At 38.5% G+C, this 21,434-nt stretch overlaps 4 protein-coding genes across 4 annotated transcripts; 2 read left to right on the forward strand and 2 right to left on the reverse strand.

Moving 5' to 3' along the window:
- Window positions 1-1,092: 1,092 nt before the first annotated feature.
- On the reverse strand, window positions 1,093-3,453 carry LOC103934030 (protein CANDIDATE G-PROTEIN COUPLED RECEPTOR 2). The gene is made up of 6 exons (XM_009343736.3): window positions 2,991-3,453; window positions 2,217-2,408; window positions 1,851-2,013; window positions 1,658-1,760; window positions 1,470-1,551; window positions 1,093-1,387 (listed from the first exon to the last, which is right to left on the reverse strand). Exons 1-6 carry the CDS (start codon window positions 3,291-3,293, stop codon window positions 1,310-1,312), a joined length of 921 nt encoding a protein of 306 aa, XP_009342011.2. The 5' UTR covers window positions 3,294-3,453; the 3' UTR covers window positions 1,093-1,309.
- Window positions 3,454-4,667: 1,214 nt separating this feature from the next.
- Window positions 4,668-13,490, forward strand: LOC103934055 (coiled-coil domain-containing protein SCD2). The gene is made up of 16 exons (XM_048577126.1): window positions 4,668-4,979; window positions 5,150-5,850; window positions 6,170-6,242; window positions 6,394-6,435; window positions 6,548-6,610; window positions 6,790-6,839; window positions 6,938-6,965; window positions 7,140-7,268; window positions 7,369-7,429; window positions 7,643-7,750; window positions 7,878-7,999; window positions 8,173-8,242; window positions 8,340-8,378; window positions 12,702-12,742; window positions 12,947-13,076; window positions 13,235-13,490. The coding sequence occupies exons 1-16, from the start codon at window positions 4,668-4,670 to the stop codon at window positions 13,351-13,353; spliced, it is 2,088 nt and encodes a 695-aa protein (XP_048433083.1). The 3' UTR covers window positions 13,354-13,490.
- A 1,793-nt stretch (window positions 13,491-15,283) lies between these two features.
- LOC103934056 lies at window positions 15,284-16,156 on the reverse strand. The gene has a single exon (XM_009343763.2). It carries the CDS (start codon window positions 16,154-16,156, stop codon window positions 15,284-15,286), a length of 873 nt encoding a protein of 290 aa, XP_009342038.2.
- A 1,813-nt stretch (window positions 16,157-17,969) lies between these two features.
- LOC103934033 (superoxide dismutase [Cu-Zn]) lies at window positions 17,970-20,846 on the forward strand. Its single transcript, XM_009343740.3, has 8 exons — window positions 17,970-18,154; window positions 18,832-18,920; window positions 19,031-19,132; window positions 19,244-19,339; window positions 19,601-19,632; window positions 19,747-19,822; window positions 20,265-20,318; window positions 20,617-20,846. Exons 2-8 carry the CDS (start codon window positions 18,845-18,847, stop codon window positions 20,637-20,639), a joined length of 459 nt encoding a protein of 152 aa, XP_009342015.2. The 5' UTR covers window positions 17,970-18,154; window positions 18,832-18,844; the 3' UTR covers window positions 20,640-20,846.
- The last annotated feature ends 588 nt before the right edge of the window (window positions 20,847-21,434 follow it).

The following is a 21,434-nucleotide window of genomic DNA, read 5'->3' on the forward strand; positions in this document are numbered from 1 at the left end:
AAAAGTTTAAGAACCCTCAAATCAGAAACTCCGTAGCTGTAATGTTTCCAAACGAGCACTTAAAATCCCAAGACTCGGTTGTGAGATGGTGGCTCTCGAACTATGTGGATCCTTACTTGAATGAGGTAGACATCAATTACATTGTTGTTGGCGATAAAGCTGTCCAGGACAACAGCGCTGATGTCCTGTGGGTCATGAAAGCCGTTCGACGAGTGCTGGCTGGACGAGAAGTTTTTAGGGCGTGTCAAGGTGACCACATTATTTGATTACGATAAGACCATGAATACTCTTTATCTACCTTCAAGGGCGACCTTCATACAAAAAGCCAACAACGACATTTCGGATATTCTCCCATTTTTGAGAAACCAAGTAGCACCTCTCATGGTCAGTGTGTATCCTTACTGGGGATATGTACACAAAAGTCTTTCGATGCACTTGGATTTTGCGCTGTTTAAATCGAAAAACCCTTGTTGGATGCCATGGTGGATGCATTTTACCGTGCAATGGAGCGGGTGGGGGTGTCCGAAGTTCCTATAGTGATCGGATGGCCAACTGCCGGAGGAGAACACAACGTCACGATGACACAGAACGCAGCTATCTTTAACCAGAACTTGCTCAAGCATTTGGAGGCTAGAAAAGGGACGCCAAAAAAACCTCAGTTCGCCATTGAAGCATACGTTAGGTCCTTGTACGATGAGAAGGATAAATCCATCCACCGATCCTACCAATCCTTTGTAATCTTTGAAAACAATGGAAATCCCAAATACACTTTGTTTAAAAAATCTGGCAACTAGCTTGGGCTAATGTATAAGATGCATCAAATTCCGTATGTAAATTGTACAATCAATGATATCCCAGAAAAGTATTACATTCGCTCCTTGGAAGTGCTTCATGAAAGAATTACACAGCAAACGATTCTTCCAAAACACACTTCAAGGGCTTCCAGTTAATTTAAAAGCACTAATTTCCACTAATCATGCCGTTAACGAAGGAGTTAAGGTTCATTTTGATTTTAACCGGTGCATAACAGCACTTGATCAAGTTGATCATTTCTAATTTAAACTCAGGCAGTGATTGCATAAGCACTAAAAATCTCAGAAAGACAACTTTCATTATTTTGTGACTGGCAAAAGCAACACGACACAATGGCATCATACAAACACCTAAAGGATACAGTACATTGAAGTATTTTGGTATCCAGTAACATATGGACTTCTATATACAGCAAATGTGATGATCGGATCCTCTTGTGACTACGTTCTAGAATTCCCGGAGAACCATGACCACCGTCGATATGGAGGTTAGTGTGTCACTCCCAATCAGCGTCAAAGAAACCAGCATCTTTCATCTCTGAATAGTACACATTCTCCAAATGTAAATCTTCCTCCTGTTTCATCCAAACATCAATTACCAATGCGAAAAGCAATAAATAATAAATACTATCGATAAAAACAGAGAGTTACAAATACCTGGAAGAAGTCTGCCAGAAATGTTACATACAAAAGCGGAAGATAAAAGGCGTGATAACAGACAATAGTAGCACCATATAGCCTGCAAACAAAAAATTTGAAAATTACTTAAAAGAAGCTCTTTAATATTTGAATTAAAATATTGGCAAAATAGACACTTCAGATCAATGACCAATTTACACGCATACCAGAATCCAAATCCAGCCCCATTTCCAGTAAGCAAGCAAGCAAACAGTGCTAGTACGTTTAACGTAAACATGATAGCGGTATACTTGTAGAATGCAGGTCTTGCTGCAGAACAAGAAAAGAGACATCACATTTAACTAAATAGCTATGAAATCCATGTATACATCAGATTTTATTAATAGCCGATGAACTTACCCGGTAACCTCTCTCTCCACTTGGAATGGTACATGAACAATATAAAGCTGTAAATTGCAGCAATCACTAGCCTGTGGACAACCCACAAGTCCCACTTCGTTCGATGTGCATGGTCATTATTGTCAATGAACAATGGAATGCCAAATCCAAATAGATAAATTGCCTGGAAGAGAACAGATTACGATTGTAAGTCCATTAAGTACCACAATGCTGCACCAATGTGTACTTCCAACAAAAAATCATTAGAGAACAATATGAGCAGCTTAAAATAATTAGCATATGTTTCCATTAGTATATTCTGTAACTAACAAGCATACATAGGTCATAAGGTTGAAAATCCATTCTGTGAAAAAGAACAAGCGATACCTTGAGAAGTATATCCAAAACAACAAGGATCCCTGAGATGACAAAAGTCCGTGCCAAAGCTTCCCTCCCACTTGCATAATTCCCTTGAAGCAAAAATGACAGCAAGCTTACTTCCAAAAATAGCATCCCGGAGGTTGTGAACAAAGATAAGACATTCCATGTTAGTTGTTTTCCAGGACTGCACTCCCATGCCTGAACCAAATAAGTGACAATTTAACCCCATCTTAGCAAAATTATCAAGAAATGCCTCGAAAGGAGAATTTAGACATGAACTACAAATCCTAATACGCACAACTAGAATAACCAGCATTCACCACATCAAATACAGCTAGCAAACCAGGGGCCTTTCTGGGACTGCTTCTAGAACTAGAAGGGCGAAAAGTGTTTTCTCACAACCAAAAGTGCTTCTAACTATGACAGAAAAACTTCAAAGCGGCTTCAGGGTTGTACGAGCTCTTAGAGAAGCACTTGCTAGGTGGTTGTTCAGGATTCCAAGTGCATTTCCAGGAAGCCCTTGGATTTTTAATAAACATTTTGACTTGTTTATATCAAAAGCATTTCTGGCAGAAGTGCTTCCTACATAAATAGTCCGAGATGAGCTCCAAATAACAACCATACTACTAAGTAACAAGATTCCACCAAAACTAATAACCGAAAGCCTTAAAATTTACCCACAACAATGCTACTATTCAGCTAAAAGATTCAAGTTCTAAACGAAGAACAAAGACAAAGCTGCAAACTTCCAAAGGGGGGGGGGGGGTGAAATATACGAACCTGAAAACAGCACCAAGCAAGGTTGAGCAAGCTAACAAGCCAGAGGCACCCGTAGTACGCAATCATGATATAAGAGCGGCCATGGGAGAGCTTCGAGAAGCTTTTTTTCGATTGAAACGCCAAGTACAGGACGAAGAGAAGGGAGGGCACGATCAGAGCCACATTGTGGAAGAACCCATGGCACTCGCCGAGCCAGCTGTAGAATCGGGATCCTGAAACGCCGACGCCTAGGGTTGAATTTGGGGCCTGGGTGAGTGGAATTGGGAATCCGGCTTGCGAGGGAGCTTCTTGGAGAGCTCGCATTTTTGAATGGGGGGAAACAATTAGCCCTAATTTGAGTGATCTTTGAGAGCGATGGCGATTTGGGGGTTGAAATCGAAAACCCTAACCCTATATTTTAGAGATTTGGGGATGTTTACAGAAGCGAGGACTGGAGGTTAAGGATGTGTTTGGCGGGTAGGCTTTGGGCTTTTGATTGTTTTTCCAATTTTATTTATCGGTAAACAAAAATACAAAAACTCTCAAATAAAAACATTGACAATATATTGACAACAAATTGATAGTTAGTTAATAACATTCACTCAGCGAAGGCAAAATATTTATAACTTAATCGGTTAACAGCATTTACTCATATACTCAATATTTTGACTTCCTATCCTTAAATATTTGTTTGTGTAAAATAAGAAATTAAATTTTAAATTTAGAAAGTCCTCAAATATTGAGATTTTTTTTTTTCAAATATCAAACTAACTGGATCGAATATTAACCCGAAGAAAACTATTCAAATCGACTATAACTAATAAAAAGGTTGAAGTACTAATAAATTTTATTTACACATATAATAACGATGTCTTGTTAGACAATTTGACGTAATAATATTCTAGTTTAATCTACTCAAATGGAGGAAAACAAAGGGAGCACATTTATTTTAACCAAGGTTAGGCTCATATATTGTTAGTTTGTTAATACGAGAAATGTTAAAAAGACTCTCTTAAAATGAGACTCTCCATGAACTTTGTCCCACCTAACCGTTTAACTTCAATTTCCGTGACATTCTTAAATATTGTGCCAAAAACATGAGACGGCAGAGAGTTTTATTTTGTTTTAATCAAAATCCTAGTCATATTTAAAACAAAATTATTTCAATATTTAGCACCAACTGATTCAAACCAAACGTGTCCCAATGAACGCCAAAAGCTCCATTAATTCTTTCCCTCGGCGCCTCAAACTTCGGATCGTGTTCCTTCGGCTTCCCACTCTACAATTCGTAAAAGCTTCAAGATTTTGATTCTGTTGACAAAAAAACTCTACAATTTCAAGGCCAAATTTTCAACTTTTGAATGTTTGAAACAAAAATTTGTGAAACCTTTATTCGGAACTCTGGCTTTTCTAAATTTGGTGATGGCCCTAATGTGAAATCATTGAATTTTGTCGAAAAACCGAAACGATCCGAGTTTAATTTCTTGCGTTGCAAGTAATGGCGTTCCGTTAAGTCATGAAATTTGAGGCAATAGAGCTGCATTTTCCTTCAAAGATTCATAAAGCAGGTTTCTTTCTGCTGAAGAATTCAATTTTTTCTTCATTTTTTGTTGATGTTGATGTTGATGTATGTAATTGTATTGGTAATTTCTCTCTTGGTGTTCATCCAATTTTGATGGCAGTGGAGGCAGTTAAGCTATGGATCGGATGAGGCCGGTGTATGTCAGGCAGAAGAGCAATAGCAGTGGTGGAACCCCGGGGCAACCAAGTTCGCCAATGATGTCACCAATGCACCACCATGGGAGGTCGGGGTCGGTTGGAATAGTGGGTGCGAAGAAAGCGCAGCACACGAAAGCCGCAGCGCAAAGGCTTGCACATGTGATGGCTCACAAACAAACTGATGACGATGATGAGGAGGACGACGATCTTTCTTATGATCTTGGCTTGTCAAGCGGCACAGGCAGCCTCGGACTTGTAGGCGGAAGATCAATGCGCCCACGCTCTCCAATGGTAATGGGATTATGGTTAATGTGGATGCTAAATTAGTGGACTCAATGGTTCCGATTCACAGCCTAACAACATAAAGTTTTAATGATTCGTATTTGAATGTGACATGATATCTTTATGAACATAATATGTGCTTAATTTGCATTGATACCTAAACGTTATTCTGGTATTAGTCAGTTCGTGCTGCCCAAGAACAATCTACATCTACACGGGGACGATCATCACCGTCTCTTAACTCGATGGAACAACCATCTTCTACCCATTCGACGCCAGCTAGTCGACCATATCAGTACGCAGAGCAACAGTCATCAGCTCATTCACTACCAGCAAGCCGACCATACAAATCCATCAACACGAAACCCATTAACTCTGTTGTAGAACAGCCACATTCTCTTCGCTCTTCAGTGGCTACTAGGTCATCTCAGACTTCGAACTCCAACGAATTACCTACCTCTGCTCGTTCTATATCAGGCATGAACTTTGCTCGATCATCTCAGCCAACTAATGCTGTCGAACAACCTACATCTGCTCGTTCTGTATCGGGCATGAACTCTGCTCGATCATCTCAGCCAACCCCTGCTGTCGAACAACCTACCTCTGCTCGTTCTATACCAGGCTTGAACTCTGCTCGGCCATCTCAGCCTACCAGTGCTGTCGAACAACCTACCTCTGCTCGTTCTTTAGCTGCTGCACGTCCGCAGTTAGGAACCAAGCCAGTCCACATGGTGCCAGCTACTGTACCTATATCACTTAGGCCACCCTCTTCTGCAGATCCTCCAGCTGATAATCGGAAAGAGCCAGCACCTATATCACTTAGGCCACCATCTACACCCGTTGGAACAGATGCTTCAGCTGATAATCGGAGAGATAAAAGGTGCCAAGCTCTTAAATATTTACTAATTCCTGAGTCATCATCAATACTTTCATGTTTTGATTTCCGTGGTGCTTTGATATAAATTAGGGGAGATGATTTCCGTACCCACATTTTTTCCTTCTGCACTCTTATCGTTGTTTCTGTTCGTTAACTCTCTTTTGGTTTATCAATCAATGGCTAGAAGAAAAGGGAGGAATGTAGGTCGAGGAAAAGGGAGTGCTGAAATAATTTCTCTTTTGTTCTTTAAAGTGGTTTCTTTCGATTCCTGTACACAAACATGTGTTATATCTAATAAACGTTTCTAGCACTGGCCGAACAGGATGTCTTTGGATTTAGGGACTTTTAACATGAGAGAAAATCGGGCGCAGCGTTCTTCTGCTCTAGAAGACGAGGTATATTGTCTTCTCTCAGTTTGATACTTGTTTGAAAAAAAATTTAAAGTAATAGACTTTGAATTTTAAGCTCACAGGCGAAGACTATACAGTCGAAAACAAAATATTATGCAGTGGATAATCAACTAATGAGGTGTGAATTTCATTGCAGCTTGATATGCTCCAAGAAGAAAACGAAAATCTACTTGAAAAGGTGATGCCAATGAACTAAACATTCAATGGTTCTAATGTAACATTGGTAATATATATGATACAGTTGTCGTATATTTCTTTCTGCCACTCCATTTTGATATGTGCTTCCCCAGCTTCGACTTGCAGAAGAGAGGTGCGACGAAACAGAAGCAAGGGCTCGACAGCTTGAGCAGCAGGTAATGCTTTAAATTTTTCAACGAACAATCAAGTGCAAAGTACTTATTATCACGTTTATTGGTTTGTACTTTTTTTGCTTGTTTCATGGTGTAAATACAGTTGATTTGCAGCATGAGCATGTGTATGGTGATGTGCTGGCCAATCTGATACTATTTCATTGTCTGTGTGTTATCTTTAGGTTGCTAATCTTGGCGAAGGTGTAACATTGGAAGCCCGTCTTCTAAGCAGGCAAGCTTCAAACTTTTCATGCATATACCTGCATTCCAATTCAGATTGATTATTGTTTTTTAGAATGCTAACTTTTACGTCGATATGTTTCTTTTCAGAAAGGAGGCAGCACTGCAGCAAAGGGAGGTATGTGCCGTGTTTCAACATATCTTCTGCACAGTACTAAACTTCATATACATGCACATACACACTTTGCGCTGTCTTTTGTGTGTGTGTGCATGTCATAGCGCATGTCGCTGTGGTCTAATTCGATTTGATTGAGCAAATGTTTTCCATGAGTTTGAACACGATTTATCACAGGCTGCTTTGAGAGAGGCTGCACAGACTCAAGGTGGTAGTGGTCATGGTGGTAGAAATGACGAAGCAGAGTACGAACTGAGATCACTTCGGATTATGACTCAACGAATGATACTGAGTCGTGAAGAGATGGTTTGTGCTCAGTTTTTTATTGTCAGTTCCCTTTTTTTTTCTTTTTTTCTTTTTTTTGTACCTTTTTTTACATGATTTTCAGTTTTTTTTTTATTCTTAGGAAGAGGTGGTCTTGAAGAGATCTTGGCTAGCTCGGTACTGGAGCTTATGCGTTGAGCATGGTAATTAAGTCATTTTAATCGCCAAAATAGAACTTCCTATCTTTCGAAAGGTTTCCGAAACATGGAAATGCAAATCCTCTATTGCCTAGTCACCTACAGAGACTCTTCTGTTGAAGAATTTATATTGTTCAACTGAAGGTCCCTAAGATGTCCGAAGAATGCAAATTAACCTTTTAGGAGTGATTACTGAATGACCAAAGGGTATTTTGGCAGGTATTCATGCTGAAATAGCGACATCAAGATATGAATTCTGGTCATCGCTTGCTCCTCATCCAGCTGAAGCTGTATTAGCAGCCGGACAAAAAGCGAAAGATGAGATAGGTAAGTTAGTGTTTCCATCATTATTGGTTGTCTTTTACGTTTATCTTTGGCTTCTCTCAGTATCTTTAAAACTAAACCTCTAGTGATGCGCATTATTCATGTCTTCCGTTAATTTTGGTCTGTTAAGACAACAACGATCTAGATGAAAGAGAAGATAGTCCACGAGATTTGAATGAACTCTCAGGCGAGAGAAACATTGAGAGCATGCTCTTGGTGGAGAAGGGTCTGCGCGAACTTGCTTCGTTGAAGGTGTTCCCCCAATCCTTATGATCTTACAAACATTATCTGTTTCTTTTATGATTAGCAAGTCCGTTTACTGAAACAATAAAACTCGTCTTCGTGATTGATCTGTTGGTCTGCATTGCTATTTTTTGAAGTATTGATTGCTTGCAATGACCAGTTTTCGTGTCATTGTCTCGAAGGTAGAGGAGGCGGTGGCAGTTGCAATGGCTCAACAGCGACGCCCTAGTTCAATGAAAACTGGTGTTATAGGTGAAGGGATTTTCTATTTTACAGTTGAGCAATCCATTATAATCAAATCAACAGAGAAATCATGATAGTTTCCTGACAAGTTCTTTTCTACATGTAGATTTGAAGCTACCAATTGATGGACAGTTCGAAGCATTTGGTAAGATTATCATAAAAATATAAGTTTGTAGGTTTTTTTCCTGCTAAATAATTTCGATAAAAGAAATACTTACATACAATTTGTAATTCGAAGATATAACCAATAAAGCTGAACATAAACTAAAAAATAAACAATAATAAAGTTTAAGTAGGTTATTGCAGAAGTAGCTTAACCACATTGACCATAGCAAACGTGCTTCCCTAAACCCTAAACAAAATCTTTCATACAAACACAGCAAACCTCACTTTCACGCACTACACTTCTTCTTTTTCTTTCTTGACCCTCCTCATATCCTCCTTCTCCTCCTCCTCAACATCTCATCACCATGATCATCAGTCGCCACTCTAACCCTCCTCAGCATAACCTTGAGCAACGCGTCCCTTGCATGAAGTTGATCGCAAGTTCAACCCTACCGTGATCCGAAGAAGGACCACGCTACAACTCTAGACTCTCATGCCATTAATACAATATTATACGTAATTTTTTCTTCACATGATATTTGTATCATTGGCACGCGATGCCCTAGTGGTAGTGTACTCGTGCCACTGTTTGTCTCCGTGATCTTGGTTTTCTTGGTCTAATACTTGTGTGGCAAGGGGCCTGACGTCATAAGTGAAGTTCTTATCTATCTGGTGATAGATCGCCACCATAGTTAGAATCAAGCCTACTTCTTCCAAAAAACTTGAAAATTAAGAAACCAATAATAGCATCGGTTAATAGATTATGGCCTAGGGTTACGGACTGTTGGGGTTTAAAAGTGCTTCACTACTCTAAAGATGTTTATCTCACAAAGAAGAATGTAACGCAGCGGAATTGATAGGCAAGAGAAAGAAAGAATTCTCAAAGTATTACACAAGGTTTTTATTCACTCACAAACTTAGTACAAGAGGAAACACTCAAACACTCTTAGAAGCTTTGTTGCTTCTTCTTACTTCTTACTTGACACTCTCACTTCTTACTACTTGCTCTCTTGGTTGTTACAAATGGTGTGGATGCCTTCTCCTTTTATAAGCATGGATGGAACCTTGGAGAAGCATGAAAACATCATGCTAGAGATATCTGGATAATTCCACTACCTTCCTAAGCTAGAATTATCTACACTAATCTTGTATGTTGGTGGAATCCTCACCATTCTTCTAGACTCTTCCACCAACTTGAACTTTGCTAGAATTCTCTAGCATGTGCATGGATCTTTCTTTGTGTATGGGCCGGATCAATTATTTTTGGGCCAAGACAAGATTACAATTCAACATCCCCCCTTAATCTTGTCTTGTGACGCCAATTGAGTTTCTTAGTCTGACAAAGTCTTCTTGTTTGAGTGGCTTGGTGAATATGTCGGCGACTTGGTCTTGAGACTTTACGTATTCCACTTGCACATCCTTTCTTGTAATGCACTCTCTTAAGAAATGATAACGGGTATCTATGTGTTTGCTCCTGTCATGGAATACTGGATTCTTTGCTAGAGCTATTGCAGACTTGTTGTCGACATAGATCTTTGTTGGCTCTTCTTGTCGCATTCTTAATTCTTTCAGCAAGTTTCTCAGCCAGATTGCATGGCAGACACATGAAGTAACAACTACGTATTCAGCTTCACAGGTAGAAAGAGTGACAATCGGTTGCTTCTTCGACATCCATGTGAATGCAGTGTCTCCCATGAAGAACACAAATCCAGTAGTGTTTTTTCTATCATCGGAATCTCCTGCCCAATCACTGTCGCTATATCCAGCAAGTTTGTAGTTATCAGAACTTGAATAAAGCAAGCCAAAGTTAACAGTACCTTTAAGGTATCGAAGAATTCTTTTGGCCGTTTTCAAATGTGTAGTTGTGGGATTCTCTATGTGGCGACTGATTAATCTGACATCATAGAGAATATCCGGTCTTGTGCAAGTCAAGTAGCGCAAGCTTCCAACTAGACTTTTGAAAAATGTTGGATCTACGCTTTCTCCTTTGTCATACTTGGTTAGTTTGACTCCGCACTCCATTGGCGTGCTCACGGGCTTGCAGTCGTCCATTTTGAACTTTTTCAGTATGTCCTTTGTGTAGCTTTCTTGGGAGATGAAAATTCCTTCTTCGTTCTGCTTGACTTCAATGCCTAGGTAATATGCCATTAACCCGATGTTGGTCATCTCAAATTCTTTGGTCATCACTCCCTTGAACTCTTCAAACATGCTTGGATTACTCCCAGTGAAGATTAGATCATCCACATATAAGCACACAATCAAAATATCTCCATCTTTGATTTTGACGTAGAGAGCATGTTCATGAGGGCACTTGATGAAGTTGTTTTCTTGAAAGTACTTGTCGATGCCACTATTCCATGCTCGTGGCGCTTGTTTTAACCCATAAAGGGCTTTCTTTAGCTTCAGAACTTTGTCTTCATGCCCTTTGATCTCATAGCCTGACGGTTTGCCGAATGTAGACTTCTTCTTCAAGGACTCCATTTAGGAAGGCGAACTTCACATCCATTTGTTGAATCTTCCAACTGTTTTGAGCTGCCAAAGAAATTAGTAATCGTATAGTTTCCAACCGAGCAACGGGTGCAAATACCTCATCATAGTCGATTCCGGCTCTTTGACTATAGCCTTTCGCCACTAGTCTTACCTTGTATCTTTCGACCTCTCCATTTGCATTTTTCTTTGTCTTGTACACCCACTTGACTTTGATGGCTTTGTGTCCTTCTGGAAGAATAGCGAGTTCCCATGTATCATTCTTCTAGATTGTTTCAATTTCTTCATCCATTGCTTTCCTCCACTTAATATCTTGCACTGCTTCTTGGAAGTCGACTGGTTCACAATCAGCAAAGAGATAGAAAAGTGTAGGATTATCAAGTCTTTCAGCTACCTCATAAAGATCTCGTATACTTCTTGCGCGTGGTACTTCTCTTTCATTTAGACTCCCACTTGACAATGTTGATGCTGATGAATTACCATGATTGGTTGATGTTGGTGAAGCATGTGGAGTAGTGGATTCTTGTTGAACCTCTCTTGCTTGCTCCATCATCCCTTGTTCATTCTCTTCTTCAAATTGAGGAAAGAAGTGAAGATCACCTGCATGCGGGCCAAAATCCCATTCTCCTTCTTCATCGAACGTCACGTCTCGACTGATCACCGTCTTCCCATTGTTTGGATTATACAGCTTATAGCCTTTTGAATTTGTGTCATAGCCGATGAAGATGAACTTCTCACTTTTGTCGTCGAGTTTGGTTCTCCTCTCGTCTGGTACATGTACATGGGCTATGCTTCCAAAAACTTTTAGATGAGAAATACCTGGTTTTCTTCCACTCCATGCTTCTTGCGGAGTTTTTCCCCACACACTCCTTGTTGGAGACCGATTGGATAGGTAGACAGCACATGCTACAGCTTCTGCCCACAATTCCTTAGGCAATTTCTTGTTTTTGAGCATGCTTCGAGCCATGTCGAGGATGGTTCGATTTTTTCTTTCCGCCGCTCCATTTTGTTAAGGGGATCTTGGAACTGTCAAAGGTCGACAAATTCCATTTGTTGGGGTTTAAAAGTGCTTCATTACTCTAAAGATGTTTATCTCACAAAGAAGAATGTAACGCAGCGGAATTGATAGGCAAGAGAAAGAAAGAATTCTCAAAGTATTACACAAGGTTTTTATTCACTCACAAACTTAGTACAAGAGGAAACACTCAAACACTCTTAGAAGTTTTGTTGCTTCTTCTTACTTCTTACTTGACACTCTCACTTCTTACTACTTGCTCTCTTGGTTGTTACAAATGGTGTGGATGCCTTCTCCTTTTATAAGCATGGATGGAACCTTGGAGAAGCATGAAAACATCATGCTAGAGATATCTGGATAATTCCACTACCTTCCTAAGCTAGAATTATCTACACTAATCTTGTATGTTAGTGGAATCCTCACCATTCTTCTAGACTCTTCCACCAACTTGAACTTTGCTAGAATTCTCTAGCATGTGCATGGATCTTTCTTTGTGTATGGGTCGGATCAATTATCTTTGGGCCAAGACAAGATTACAATTCAACACGGACTTCAACAGGACTCACCCTCCCCCTCTCCCCACACCCCCACGCACCCCCCCCCCCCAAAAAAAAAAAAAAAAAAACAATATGAATGCAGTTGTTAGGGTGATTTTCCTTTCTTCCTTAGGCCGCACGGAAGTTTATTTGGATATAGATGTTCTCATCTTAGCTATGGATCATGTTTCTGATATCTTTGATTCAAACCGGTTGAATAACAAACAGCAGCAGAGTATTATTAAATGATTCAAAGTTGGCACATTTTCAACATAAATTTTCTTTTAATTTTCAGTTTTGATAAATGTGTTTTGATTGTTTTCAGTACTCAGCAAAGAGGAGTCTGAAGATATACTTTTCAAGCAGGTATTGTGTTTTCCCCTTTTGCATTCTTCTAACATTTCCAAATGTAAATACCCATGACGCTGTGCAAATTTGGGCTTACCTAAATTGGCAAGAGTAGTTAGCTTCTCCACTACTTCGAATCCCCAATCTTTTAATCTTAGATTAGAATATAGACCGATTGAATAAAAAAAATATGTATGACATTTTGAGACGATGTTGTTGTAGGCTTGGCTTGCATATTTCTGGAGAAGAGCTAAAAACCATGGAGTGGAACCAGATATAGCAGATGAACGCTTGCAATTCTGGATCAACCACAACTCCAAGTCACCTGCCACCTCACATGATGCAGTTGATGGTACTCGTCTCCCTCTCTTTCTGTAATAATTAACAATCTAGCTAAGTTCATCTATTTCTTCGTGTCCGTCTTCATATAACTAGCTGCTGATTTAGTGCTACGCATGATATATGATGTCTGCTTGAATCTGATGTGGCGGGTTCTTCCGGTTTTTACAGTTGAGCGTGGTCTTCTGGAGCTGAAGAAGTTGGGAATCGAAACCCAGTTATGGAGAGAATCACGGAAATGGCTTGAGCATGATTCGATGCATAGAACGAAAAGTCTGTCCGACTTCTGATATATGAAAACTTTGTGCGCAAGCTTAAGATCAGTGTTAACCACGGTATGGCTGAATGTAAAAGAGGTCTCTTCGTCTCAAGAACACCAAACTCAATCATCAGATATTCATTCATATATTTGTGTACAAGATTTCTACTGTAGACTTGAAGCGGCCAATTGATGGACAGATTGAATCATTTGGTAAGATGATCATATAATTAATTTTCATTTCTTATATGTTTCTTTTTTTTTCTATTAATTAATTTCGATAAAAGAAATACGTGCAATTTATAATTCAAAGACGTTAATAATAAGTCTGTACTGAAACACAAACATGAACAATGCTAAAAGTTTAAACTAGCTTATTTCTGATAATTGTCATAAAATTTTGACATACATTAACGTCACTAATATAGTCATAGGAAACAATAATCAAATTAAAGACAAAGTAGCCAAGTTGACTCAAATGATATATATATATATATATATGTGTGTGTGTGTGTGTGTGTGTGTGTGTATGTGTGTGTGTGTGTGTTGTCTCTATACAATCATGTTTGAATTTCAAAATTTAGACACAATAAAATATCGGCATTGCACATAGGCATCTCAATTTTGGTTTTAGGCCACTTAAACCGGCAAAGAGGGCAGTTGGGTTTTCTGCATAGCCATTCTCCTATGCATTCGTCATGAAACACATGCAAACACGGCATCGATGGCACATCTTTTGACCCAACAAACTTGTCAATACAAATACAGCAAACCTCGCTCTCGCGCACCACACAATTTCTTTTTCTCCGGATATCCTCCTCCTCATCAAAGTCATCGTCGTGAATCTCATGATCATCGGTAGTTACTCTAGTCCTCTTTAGCGTCTTCTTGAGCAACGCATTTGTTTCATCCGTTCACCATTTGCACACGTCCAAGAAATAGTGTCTTTCAATGTCGACCTTCAAGCGAGAACTTTTGGACCCTTGTTTGAAGTTGCGAAGCTTATTAACCTCGCCTACAATCTTTCTCACCACTAGATCTACACTGAACCTTTCATCCTCGAAGATTTTGTGTATGTAGAGTTTGCAAGTGATTACAAGTTTGATGGCAGCATCGTCTAACTCTTGCAAATCAGGAATTCTTTGTGTTAATTCTTGCGGTTCTCTCATATTCTTCATCTTCTCCTTCGGAGAGATTGACGTCATACTTGTTTTTTATGGCACCATCGCTTGACCACAAGCGCAAATCATAAAATTTGCTTGTTCGTCTTTTAACATGTTTACCTTGGGCGACGGGATACTTGCGGTTTCTTCTTCTTCAGAGAGATTGACATGTATTTCATGTTTTCCGTGTGTGTGAAGTCGATTTTTAGTGTATTTTCATCACGATAATCAGGATGATCTTTGTCTAGTACTTTTGTTGGATGGGGCTTGGCGTCACAAGTGAAGTTCCGAGCAATCTGGTGATAGACTTCCATTCCGAGCAATCTATCTTCTGTGGCAAAGAGAATGTAAAGCGGTATATATAGCAATAATAATGATCAATACTTGACCTAGGCAGAATCTAGGTGCACTAAAATGATCATATATCGGTTTCTAACACAAATGGACTTGGGAAAGGATTGAAACCGCGCGACTTTGATTAAAGGATAATGCTAGAAAGACTAAATTTGGAGACAAAGTTCCAAAAACTAAAGGACATGAAAATTGGTTATTGGTTTATTACTTAAACGTTGATAAACATGCTTATTTCTATTGGCGACATATTGTGAGGTTTAACCTACTCCTTTACCCACTTAGTGTAGAGAATATCGTTTGTTCAAAAAAAAAAATTAGAATAAAAAAAAAGCTTCAAATTTATGAATCAAAGTTGTTAATAATAAGTTTGTAGATCTGTACAGAAACTCAAAAATTAACAACATTAACCCATTCATGTATGCATCATCATCAACACGTAAACCCTTAACTATCTTTGAAATCAGTAGTGCACATAGGCTTCTCAATTTTGTCTTGTGATCCGTGTTCAATATTAGGCAACTCAACGCAGTAGCGGCAAACAGGGCAGTTATCTTTTCTCTCTCTCAGCCATGCTCCTATGCATTTGCCATGAAACAGATGCAAGCAAGGCAGGTATTTCACATCTTTTGATCCAGCAACAAACTCTTCCGTGCAAACGCAACAAACCTCGCCTTCGTGCACTACGCGTCTTTTTTTTCTTTCTCCAACTTCATCACCATCCTCATCCTCGTCCTCGTCCTCCTCATCGTCATGGTCATCAGCCACCACTCTAGCCCTCTTTAGCGTCTTCTTAAGCTGTGCATCCCTTGCAATGACTCGTTCATCCGAACACACTTCGCACATGTCCCAGATATGGTCTCTTTTCATGTCGACCCTCAACCGCAGTTTTTTGGGACCCTTGTTTGAATCGGACTCGCCTATCCTACGACCCTGGTTCAGAATCCTTTCCACCACTAGATTGCGCATGGACTCACCCTTGATTATTTTATGTTCTTTAAGCATGCCAGATATACCATCCTTATTTTCTTTGTACGCATTTTGATCGTCTAAGCACCGCACGTCATGAACTGTGATTCTTAGGCCTTTGGAAGGTAACTCTTTCAGTTCTTTGTCTTGGAATATGGGAATACTTTCAGCTTCGTCGTCTTCGGATTCTTCAGAGATATTGACGTAGTACTTCTTATTTACGAAGAGTGATAAGTCGATCTCAAGACTAACCCTAGGGTTTTCAGGGCGATCGGAGCTGTCCTGAACTTGTGTGGCAAGGGGCTTGACATCGTAAGTGAAGCTCTGACATGTCTCGTGATACACTTCCATTCGATCGGAAGTAGTACGTACTGAACAATACTAGACCCAGCTAATTAACCTAAAGGGTGTATATATATATATACACACACACACACACACACATACCATGTGGAGTCGTGGACGAGGAAAAGTTGGAAACCGATCGACTGTGATTCTTTCTTTGGATGCGGCTAGGAAGTTTTATTGGGATATAGATTTTCCTCTCTTAGCTAGGATTACGATTCTGATTTTTTAATTGTTTTATTGGGATCTAGATTTTCCTCTCTTAGCTAGGATTAGGTTCTGAAAATTTTAATTTGTTTTTATCTTTACAAGAGGAGAAAATTTAATTTCTTTTTATCTTTACAAGAGGAGTAAAACTCTGATTTCTGATTCAACAGTAGCTATAAATCTTCTTCGTTTTTCCGGCAGTAGTTTTTCCAGTTTTGGTGAATGCGTATTGATATATATTTTCTAAACCAAGCATGTATAGTCTGAAAGATTTTTTTTTGGGGTTTTTGAATTTTAATCCTTCAATAAGATTAAAATTTAATAAAAATCTGGTGTTATATTAGATACTGATTTTAATCCCTTAATGTGTACTTAATTCAAATTCAAATTATATTTTTGTTTTAATATTTAATAGGTATCTTATTTAATGTCATTACATTAAATTTTAAATTCATTATAATACACATTTTAATTCATTAATTTTATTTAACTTCCTATAATTAGTGTACCTAAACGTCCGTATCATAATATATTTTACTAAATTAGTGTATAGAAATGTGCGTACCTAAATATATTGTAGTGAATTACTGGCACATAAGAAAATATGCAAAAATATAATTGTACCAAAAATTTCATACCTAACTATATGATACTAAACTAGTGTACTGAAATGTCGGTACCTAAATATATTATATTAAACTAGTGTATCAAAATGTCTGTACCTAAACATATTATACTAATCTAGTGTATCGAAATGTTCGTACATAAATATGTTGTAATGAAATTAATGGCACATAAAAAAAATATGCAAAAACATAAGTGTACTGAAAAATCTCTACAAAATATTTTCTTATATAAGATACTCACCATAATGAGAATTAAAATTTATAATATTTTCATAAAATTTAATTTATGAACACCATAAAATTATAAATAAAATTAGAGACAGTGCATACATATGCTAGCATTAAATAGAGTATATGGATTAAAATCAATTTTTAATCTTGTATAAGACATTTTTCTAAACTTCATCTTATTTACGAATAGAAATCTAGTTTTCTAATTATTATTTTTAGTACAACATATCATTAGTGGATTAGATGATTAGTTGTTAGAGAAAAAGAAAATGAGTGGGATCAAACCCACACGATGGTTCACAAACATGATCGCTAGTTATATATTTTCGAGTTTGTTTGCAATTTATTTTTGTAGGAAGCACTCCTACTAGAAGTGTTTTTGTTATAAACATTTTGAAATTGTTTAAAGTTTTTTTCTAAACATACTTAATTACACCTTTGGTTGTCCAGAAAGAAAAAGGATCCGGAAAGAACGATCACGATAATGGGATTCCTAAGATCGCCAAGAAAAGGATCCAGCTCCTTTTCCGTCCAGAAATTCTACCTGGGCACGGATTTGTGCATGCATGACCGGGGTTAATTTAGTGAAGCCACAACGACAAACCATAACAACAACAATTTTACGTCATAACGATACTGTAACAACAACAATAAAATCGGTTAATAATGAAACTCGGGCCACTTCAAAGTTCAAACTAAGCCTAGCCCACTATTCATTGTGAAATCCCCAACTTGCCACAAATTGGTTAGGTGGTGATAGAACACTCTAGAATCAAACCGTGAGAGAGAGACGGTCCCTTGTTAGTCGCACACCGCTTGTTTTAAAACCTAAAGTCAGTCCACTCGCATTTGCACAGAGCATCTGAACCGGATTGTTCGATCCATCAAACGCCGTCGTGTTCCTCGCTCTCTCTTTCTTCTCTCTAAGGGGTGTTCTGAGGTAAAAGCTCGAATCTTTTGTATCCAACAGCTTAAATTTCTCAGCTTTTTTATAATTCTTAATCGAAAGATTAGATTTTGTGATATGGGTTTTGATTCTTTTGTCTGAAATGTTTGTTGTTGTAATTATAATTGAATTTGATGATGATCCCGAGGATCTGCCTTTATTATTCACAATTTAGCAGCTTTTTTTTTTTTTTTTTTTTTTTGAATTTGAATTTGATTAGTGTGACTGAACTTAATTTCTTGATTATTTCCTTAAATTTAGTGTTTTCAAATGTTTTTATTTGTATTGTGAGCCTCATGACTGATCATAGATCTCATCATTTCTCACCAGTTGCTTGCTCTATTTTGGAAACAAAATTTTGGTGCCTTATTATGATTTCATTGTTGCATCCGTTTCATTCACTTTATATAATTGTGTTCCGTTCGTACCGTATGGAGTGTGTGTAGCAAAATTGGAGTAGGTAGAGAAATCCATGACTCAGAAGAGCAAGCCATAACTCATCTTAATTTCAATTATAATTGAAGACAGAACGCGTTAGGAGTGATTTGTTGCTTTTTGTTGGTACAATCGAGCATGTCAATTTGTTTACTTGAGCTGCTTTCTGATTTTTGTGATCCATTTGTTTTAATCAGGCCGCTGTTGTTCTTTATCTAATGGTTAATGTTGTTCAGATCACTTTGAACCATGGTGAAGGGTGTTGCTGTTCTCGGCTCCAGTGAGGGCGTTAAAGGAACCATCAGCTTTGTCCAGGAGGGAGATGGTATGTTCAATGCTAAGTGATTATTTGGGACGTATATTGCTGTAGTGTCTGTCTTTTCCGTAGAAGGGATACCAATCGGTTAAATTGATTATTGTTTTATTTAATTGCAGGCCCAACTACTGTGACTGGAAGTGTCTCTGGCCTCAAGCCTGGACTTCATGGTTTCCATGTCCATGCTCTTGGAGACACAACAAACGGTTGCATGTCAACTGGTAAGGAGCATTGACCAGTAATTGTTTCTCATTATGTTCTGATGGATTAAATTTCTACTCTATCCATATATTTTCTGTTTGTTGTATCTAATGATCAATATCAATTTGCAGGGCCACACTTCAATCCTGCTGGAAAAGAGCATGGTGCCCCTGAAGATGAGGTTCGCCATGCTGGTGATCTTGGAAACATCACCGCTGGGGACGATGGTAGAATTTTTATCTGTTTCTTTATCTGCCTGAACACCATTTTTGTTGTTTATTGACGACTTTGTGGTCATCGAGTTCACTTATTCTTTTTTGTTGTGGGTTTTGTCTACACTTCTACATTTTCCCTTTCTGTTGTTGCATAAGAGGCATCTTTTCTTGTTAGTACATATATCACGACAGTTTGATACTCTCGGGATGTGATGATTTGATACTCTCTCAGTAAAGCCAGCATAATGTGTTTTTTTTTTGTTCTTGCTTCAGGAACTGTAACCTTCACGATTGTTGACAAGCAGGTTTGTGGTTGACGTCTCTGATTATTTTTAGTTTATGCTGTTCGTAAAACTTTTGCGCTTGACCGCTCTTGAGTTTTATCTCCTCTTTTATAAAGGATACATTGTTGTTTGCAGATTCCTCTCACTGGACCACACTCTATCATTGGTAGGGCGGTTGTTGTCCACGCAGACCCTGATGACCTTGGCAAGGGTAAGCTACTCTCACTCTCTCACTCTGAAGTGGTTCCGACTTATAGTAATTAGAAGAATTACCTAGTCAGTGAGATAGGTCGAGCCTTGACATTTTTCAATGGGTCACCCCCCACTCCACCTGTCTGGAGTAGGCACTCTTGTAGTATACGGGTAGTTTTAGCCTGCTTCTAACTGCTATCAGTATAAAATAGCTTCTGTGCAGGTGCAAACCATTTGGGGCTTGGGATTTGTGGTTTTATCATTGGATTTCCTTGTGCTTTTTGTTCTTTAAATGAGCTATAGACTCGTGCGTTCGTTGGAGTTCTTTCCTATTTCGTTGGAGTTCTTTCCTATTTCCATGTAGGCATGAAAATGTTTACGTGTATGTTATTTCTGTACTGCATTGAATTGGTTTGGAATCCCATATTCCGTCTGATCTGATACTCATGTTTGGTACACAGGTGGACATGAGCTTAGCAAATCCACAGGAAATGCTGGTGGCAGGGTGGCTTGCGGTAAGCTAATTAGCTTGATCTCATCAAACAAAATACTTATATTATACACTAAATGTCATAATTTTGGACTAATCTTGTTGGATGATCAAATACTGAGGTGCTTTCAACATCACTAGAAAACAGAATGTCTTACTCAAAACAACATATAGTTTTCAAAATCTCAGTTTGTCTCCGTTTCCGTTCCAGATGAGGATGGGAACGTAAACCAAGTTGAAGTTTATATTGTATTGCGTAGTTATGTTGTTTCGTGTCCGTCTACATGCTTATATAACCGTGTTCTGTTACTATTTTTGTGCAGGTATTATTGGTCTGCAAGGATGAACTTGAGCACTAGGCAATGGACGTGGAGTTTCAGTTAAGTGTATTAAGTTCCGTTAAGTTTGAGAGAAACCGAGCATCGAACTCGTTTGAATAAGAAAAGGCATTGTCCTGTTTGGGTTTAGCTGACAATGTTTGGTGCTGTTTAAACTTCTGCAAACTGCGTTGACTGGAAGTCTTGGATCTATAAAGTGCTTATGAGTTTGATCATCTGTGTTACCTTTCTTTCTCTTATTTGTTTATGTTTATTGTTCCAAGCAATAACGTGGATATGTTTCTGTCTTTCTCTCGAGGCATAAGACGGCTTCTGGGAGAGCTAAAAACACTTTCAAACAACCAAAAATGAGTGTCATAAAAGCCGATGAAACCGCAAATGGATCAAGGCCTGAAACTACTTTCGGAAGAGCAAAAAATGTTTACCAAAAGTGATTGCAAGTCATAGAAGTACTTGTAAAAACCCTTGCAAGCATAAGGGCGTCTTACATAGGCAAATTGCAAATGGATTTTAAGGTCTGGAACTACTACTGAAAGTGATAAAAACGCTTCTTGTAAAAGCGTTGTCTGTCTTGCGGAAGCAGATTTCAAATGGATCAAGTCCTCTGAAAACAACTCACGGAAGAGCAAAAGCACTTTACGACAATGAAAAGTGATTGTGAGTCATAAAAGCACTTCTTAAAAACGCTTATGAGCATAAATATGTGTTACAAAAGTGATTGCAAATAGATCAGTGAATCATAAAAGCGCTTCTTGTAAAAGTACTTAGGAGCATAAAAGCGTATTACATAAGAAAATCTCAGA

This window comes from the organism of the source record quoted next, unplaced genomic scaffold (assembly GCF_019419815.1).
Source record: "Pyrus x bretschneideri cultivar Hongxiangsu unplaced genomic scaffold, Pyrus_bretschneideri_v1 Contig11, whole genome shotgun sequence".
NCBI lineage: Eukaryota > Viridiplantae > Streptophyta > Magnoliopsida > Rosales > Rosaceae > Pyrus > Pyrus x bretschneideri.